General features: G+C 33.8%; 1 protein-coding gene across 12 annotated transcripts in view; it reads right to left on the bottom strand.

Moving 5' to 3' along the window:
- The window catches only part of FOXP2 (forkhead box P2), a 300,141-nt gene that overhangs the window by 286,083 nt on the left and 6,558 nt on the right, over positions 1-7,500 (bottom strand). For all 12 annotated transcript variants that reach the window (XM_089692669.1, XM_089692677.1, XM_089692670.1 and 9 more), the window contains exon 2: positions 3,089-3,266. In XM_089692669.1, the coding sequence (XP_089548795.1) occupies positions 3,089-3,256 (168 nt within the window). In that variant the 5' untranslated portion in view covers positions 3,257-3,266. The remainder of the gene's footprint in view (positions 1-3,088; positions 3,267-7,500) is intronic.

Below are 7,500 nucleotides of genomic sequence, written 5' to 3'. Positions count from 1 at the left end.
CTTCCCTTCCACCCTCAAAATATTTAAAAAGATTTGTGCAAGAGAGACTGTGTGTTAAAATATCTGTTACAACCTAGCAGTTCCTATGCAACACTTTGCAAAGAATCCCCTCTTTTAAGCATAAATTAAAATAAAATGTCATTATAAATGATAAAGCAGCAAGAAAAGCGGTAGTTTTAACATAACTACCTGAGACACCTTCAGATAGATTCACATAAAACATTTGAAGGGATTATCTTGGCAGAAGCAACTTAATGAATACTCAAAATGCAAGCTCAAATCCACACAGTAAAGCAATCAAGTTTTTAGGAAGTATTTTGACCCTTGTGACACAAACAATTAATTTTTCCATTCTAATATCAAAATAAAATTCTACATCTAATGCAGAATAATTTGATCAATGCTTTTAATCAAAAACAACACCAGAAATATGCTATTTCCACTTAAACAGATTTCATTACTTAATACTGGCTTTAACAGATTCTGAAAACATAGTTTGGAGAACAGCATAAAAGGCATGGGACAGAATCTTCCCTGCTATAATTATCTGAGAGATGCTTATCATAAGGAAGAAGAACATGAATGTGTAGAACTTACTGTAGTGGATACCATTATGTATTTGTCTGGTCCAATATGCATCACTGCATGTGAGTACAGGTGTATATATTCAAGTGTGTGAATATATATATATACACACACACACTACTAGCACTAACAGTGGTTTGTTATATAGCAACATAGATTTAGGTGAAAGCTTGCCACAGTACAGATATAGTTATTACTCCATAAATATCAGAATATTTTATCAATAGTATCACCACCTTAAGACACAGGAGTAAGGGATAATTACTCGATGTAGGTCAAGCATTTCAGGAGTCACAAAAATGACATTAATTTGTAAAATGTTGCTCTCTTTGTTTTTAAGTTTAAAAGGAAGATCTTGCCACATTAGTTAACTATTTAAGGGAAAACATCCAGTATACACACATGGAATGAATATAATGATGCTTGTATATAGCTATGTGTGGATAGTAGGTAGTTTGGGCAAATATCAGGGAAGTGAATGGATCACTGGAAAAGTGTCAGGCCCGTGACACACTAGCCACTCTGAACTATCCTCAGACTGTCTGCAATTCTCACCTACTGAACTGATTAACAGAGAGATCAGCAGAGTGGTGTGTGTAATCAGAAATGTTATCTCCAAAATCTTAAAGTCCCTCAAAACACACACACCATGTCTTTAATTCATAACTGATGATTTGTGCATAGTTTATATGCTACCACACGCAATTATTAAAATGTACGTTTGATGCCTGATGTTTCAAAGAACAGCAGACTGCTCATATTGTTTACATTGTGACACCTGGGGTCCCTTGACTGCATCACGCATAGTATTACACCAGAGCTGTCATACACACACAACAATGACAAAAATAAAACAAACAACAAGCATAACAACTGTCATACATTCATTATTGACAGCTAAACATAAAAATTACATAAGACAGTCTCCAATGTCATTGGGTATTAAAAGTTTGCAGCCCTACAACAAGCTACAATATGCATTTTGACATGTGCAAATATTTTGTAAGTGTTTAAAAAAATATAGGAATATTTGTATCATATTATCTATTGCTTCCCCAAATTGATATCCTCACAAACTGGCCTACACATCCTATTGCACATAATAACTTTTGCATTTCACATTTAAAATATTCAAAATTAAAAAGAATTTACACACACCATATATATATATATATATATATATATATATATATATATAAATTCTGTGGATTCACATGCAGACAGCATAAGAACTAGAAGCAATATATGACTTACACTAAACACACTATATACACAAGGTGTGTTTTTTTTTATCTAAAAGAATGTATACAGAATATATGCTGTATTAATAAAATAATAGTTAGAAAAATAGCTTTATAATATGCCTATTAAATCACTATTTCCATATTTATGTTTTAAAATATGTGAAAATATACTGGTCTTAAAAAAAGAAATATATACAGGTATTGAAAAGCTCTGAATAGAAATTTGCAAGAAAAAACTTCAAGGCAAATTGTAATGCATAAATGTATGTATACGTGTGTGTGTGTGTGTGTGTGTGTATATATATATATATATATATATATATATATATATATTTTTTTTTTTTTTTTTTTTAATTCTTTTTAATACACACACACCATATTTCTGAATACATTTATAAACAGAGTGGAATATATAGATTATATATAGAATTCCTTACATATATATGTAATCTCAAACATATATATATATATATATATTATATAATATTTCATAAACATATAATAAAAAACACATATTTAATATTTACGTGAGATAATATAAGCAAATAAAGGTACAACTACTGTAGTTGTTTTGAAATGATTTAGCTCCTTAGTCCGTAAAACCAATAACAAACACAAGCTGTTTATTTTGTTATATTAATTGATCTTTTTTTTTTAATTATGTACTGCACATTTAAAATAATATTGTTTATAAGGTATAAAATCCCATCAAAATAAAAACAACTGTAGCAATTTTGTTCAAAAGGTCTATCTGAAAAGTGGTAACACAGGAGCATCTGTGTTTTAAAAATAAGCTGCTCTCATTTCACCTTAAGCAGGAGTTTGGAACAATTCATTTCACAGAGCCAAGTATGGTATCAAGTAACTAATGTGGCCCTCTGGTGGAAAGCTAAGTATCACATTTGACATTTCTGCACTGTGTTATGCTGTGCACTGGATGCTGAAAACATGCTTTATCTTAGGTAAAACATGTGTGAATATTCTAAATAGAAAAAACACCATTAAATATACAGCCTGTTTTGACAAAAGGAGTCCAGCAAAACTCTTAAACAAAAGACACAACAAAAAGTTAAAAAAAAAAATAGAACACAGTGATACTTCTCTACAGCAATACTCACAAACAAACAAATAAAGCATGCCAAAATAAAAACAAGCTAAACAAAGCAAAGGCAAGTTGATCAACAGTCCAGAAATACCTGACTCAGTGCAGATCAGCTGGGTGTTTGTAAGCAAAGCAGGAAGCAAAACACAAAACTTACCTGCTGTTGTTGCAGATGCAGCAGTTCTACTGTGCTTACTTCACTGCACATGTCACCACTTGATCTTCCATCTCTGCTGCCAGCATCTAATTGGCTGCTTAGAGTGCTCATTCCATTTTGATTCATTGAACTGTTGCTTATTGTCTCTGTTGCAGATTCCTGCATCATGACTTAATACCTAAAAGTGATTAAGAAGTATCAATTAACACACACGTTACACCTTCACACTTCTATTATCAAGATGTCCCTCTCTCTGCCAATTACAAAGACAGCATCTTTAGAAGGAGGGGAAAAACACAGGCTGCTCAGTAATTTACCAAGAAATGCAATACAAATTCAGCTTTTATCCAGATAGTAATCACTGAAATGATGGTGCCTATATGCTTCCTTTGTGTGCTTAGAGTTAACAGGCAAAACAGCATGCTTTGCATGCAGCATGGTTAAACAGCATTTATGAATGGCTACATTTTAAAGTCTACCTATAAAATCAAGTCAAATGAAAGCTCGGCTGCACACACTTCACTATATTTCCTACTATCTAGCTTTGACAACCATGGATGCCTATACCGCCTTATTTAAAATATTCCATATCTTGATTCTGTCAGAATTTTACAACACATCTTATGCAAGGCTTTGTTTAATGATGCACAGCTAATCATATAAAATTAAAATTTTGTACGAGTGTTACAAATCATATGGCATCAAGCGATGATAAATAGCCTAATGGGCTTCTCCCTTTTTTTTTTTTTTTTTTTTTTTTGGTGCCTAAATAAAATGTTGCCTCCGAGGCATTTTAAGAAAAAGCTCCTGCTGCAAAACACATCAGATATTGCCTATTTTTTTAATCAAACGGCTGATATTCATTTATTTTTCTGACATTTAAAACATTTAATACTGTCCTTCCTGGGAAGTAATTAAGCTTATGCATGAGCAGCAATCAAACTGCTCACTTGAAGATGACTTAAAACTCAATTTTAACATAGGCAAATAAATGAAAGATATAAAATTAATTTTCCAGGCATGTATTAGATATGAAAGCTAGAAATAAAATCTATCAAGAATATCACTAATGATTGTGCTAAAAACAGCATAAATTATGCATATTACCTTCTCTACAGTAATAAATGTTTTATCGTTTTCACTGCATAAATATACTGTACTTTCAGGGTAGCAATGAGATGTCCTGCCAAGATCAGTTGAAATCCTTGCAGTAAATAAAGAACCAAGTGCCCTTACAAACTCGACTTTCAAGGAACATTGTGCATGTGTTTTACGGAAAGGTCAATACGGTGCATATGCCAGAGCACAATTTATAATATTCTAATGGTCTCCGGATATTGAAAAGTCTTTGTCATTAGGAGTGGAAGCCACACAAATCTTACCGCACCATACACAATATGCAAATTATATTTGTCAAACTGCGGTAAGAATTAAGGGCCTCAAGTCAATTTTGGGTTGACTATGACACAATATAAAGATAATAAAGTTCCAAAACATGGTTGCTAAGGGCTACGTCAATTTATTGGGAAAAAAAATCGCTGTCGCATACCAAGCAATTCAAGAGCGATCAATACTAACCCTACTTAATACGCTCCATACAAACTATTCTGGTCAAAAGATTAAAAATAAAAAAGATCTGAGTTTTTTTTTGAATGGCTAGGTAAATATAATACCCTAATAATGATAACTGTCACTCAGTTCTAGGTGAACCGTACTAGATACGAAGTTAAAAAAAAAAGTGTTAACTGAGGACTCAATGATATAACTAATGCTTACAGTCACTAACTTGATGTGTTTATGGACAAACAGACCTTGTTAAACATCCTATTAAACATTAACTAAGAAAAATATTACAAATGGAAAATGTGATGCACACAATAAATTTTACAAGACAAAAAAAAAAACGCAGAAAGCTAGTACTCTTTTCTGAGATTAGGCGGTTAATAAGTATTCAAATTAGGCATAAATTTTACATGCACAATGTTTAAAATATTCAGCAAAATGTGTCTGATTTCGCTCTCTAGATGTTAGGAAATTCTAATGTACTTCTCAGCCAAACAAAGAAGAAACATCTAGATTTTTTTTTACACATACTTTTCAAGAGCAAAGAAACCAGATGATAAAAATGTGTGCAACTTTGTCAGCTGTATCATTGCAAGCCAAAATTTAAGCCTAGCAGTTGCACTTTTTCTAAGCTCTAGTCAAGAAGGAAGCAAAACATACAACACTTTACACACAGCCTTGTTTACAGATGAAAACATCAGCTTGTTATGTTTGTAAAAAATGTGTATTAGCGGGACGTTTGTGAAGTACAGAGATTCTTTGGAAGAGAAGGCAAACAAGGCAGTTGCTAAGCAAATTAAAATGTTAAGTTGACAAGGAGTTTATGGTCTGTGGTTTGTGGATCCTTGTTAAGAGCTTACAGTGTATTTAAGTGCTGCTTTCTACAGGATATTTCAGGGGAATATTCCAAAATACTGCACAAGCAGTCAGTAGTAATTTACCCCCCCCCCCCACAGCAATCCAACAACAGAAATGCATTGATCATTACAAAAGTGCACAAAGGGAATAAAAACAAATAGTACCAGGTACTGGTTCTTTCACTAGGTAATCAAGGCAAACGCCAGACTTTTCAGTCCATTATAAAATGCAGTTATTTTCTGGATATCGCCATTTTAAATAGCCCATTGTAATAAATTGCAGTTATTTTCTGAATATTGCAACTGTAAACGTTTTTATGCTTTTTCATTGTACATCTAGGGAAATCGGCTACAGTGCTATTCAAATTAAAGATCACACCACAATACATAAAGGTTAGTGGAAGTGCACAAAAATACTAGCAAGGTAACGGTTATGAGTTGGAGGTTGATTACATTATTAGGGGGCGGTGCTTTCGCCTGAGTGTGTAATGAACACTGTCATGTTTGGCAGGTGTCCCGTTATGTATCCCTTCCTTTAGAATGCAGAAGTGTCAGATGGAACAAGAGAGAGGGAGTGCTAGGAAGTATGCTATCTTAACCTCTGTTTTAGCATCACAGTGGCCAGACCACTGGATGGAAATTCACTAAGAAGAGATGCAAGGCATGGTAATAGAAGAGAATCTCATATTTTCAATAGGACAGCTGTTTTAAAGGAGTTAAAACAAACCTACTCAAACACTGAACAGCCTTTATCTGTTGATCAGTTTTGTGGCCCTTAGGCCCTTAAGTTTTTTCTTTTTTATATAGCACACTGTATTTCATCTCTAGACGTGTACCTACTCCATAAGAGGAAATAATTCAGCAAGTTCCCTTTCCTCACCAAGTGGCATTATAGATACTTACTCTCTACATCACTTCCCTTTTGAAACATTAAACTGACACTGGAAGTGACTGCACAAGATTGCATTTTCTCTTCCTAAACAACCTGAATTGAAAGGTTACTTAGTGTAACAATATTTACTTGCAGAATTGCGTTGTTACCAAGGGTATAATGGATGGTGGCTATGCAGGTTTACGCAAGAATGAGTGAAGCATGAGGCGTTAGCCATGTGTTTGACATGTTTCAAATTGCTATAATCCAGCATTAAACACACCCAGCAATTCAAGCCATTTCTTGCAGCCATAATCTTGAATAAAGCATGCACAACCACTTATTATATAAATTAGTATACGACTCCCTGTTATAGTCACAACAGTGCTTTTGTGTTTATTTTTCATCAAGATGTGGCTTTCTTATTTGTACAAATAGCAGGATAGAAAGACATAGCTCAATTAGACCTGTTCACTTTATGACAGGGTAGCATTGAGCTTTAGATTCATTTGTTTTGTTTTTTCTCACCGAAGTATGGATCGCTTGGGTGTTAAATTCCTCAGTGCCAAGTATATCATTTTTTTCAAATGATCACAGGCTTCCATCTACATTCTCTATCCTGCTATGTTTCCACTGTAATGTAATACACAGAAGAGGTATATACAGCCAAGGACAAAATGGCAAGTTACCTAAACAAAAGGAAGTAGTGTTGAGGCATTCCACGCATTCCTACTATTTAGTGTAACAAGTTTTTTTGATCTGGGGAAGTGTGCTGACATTTTTAAATGTCCAGCTTCTCAAATGTTTTCGGGAGATGTGTATTTATGAAACTTAATAAACACAGCGGGACTACTTTCCACAGAATGAGACCATTCTTGTAGCATTAGCTAAAAGAGCAGGTACGGAAAAGAAACAGTAAGGTATTATACTGCACCACTCACAGGCTAAAACCACAATAACTTAAAGCATAAGGTAATGGGTCTGTAACAAAAAAAGCTACATCAGTGCCGGGGGAGCAGGATGCTGGTTTGATGTTATAACCTGTAAACTGGAGTAACTATATTAAATCATAAAAAGAAAACAAAACTTCTGCCAAAGTCACAAAAGGGACGGCTGACACT

Source organism: Staurois parvus, unplaced genomic scaffold (genome assembly GCF_062004578.1).
Source record: "Staurois parvus isolate SC_StPar_1 unplaced genomic scaffold, SC_StPar_1.0 ptg000599l, whole genome shotgun sequence".
NCBI classification, from domain to species: domain Eukaryota; kingdom Metazoa; phylum Chordata; class Amphibia; order Anura; family Ranidae; genus Staurois; species Staurois parvus.
The sequence above is the reverse complement of the archived record's forward strand: the minus strand, read 5'-3'. Positions and strand labels throughout refer to the sequence as shown.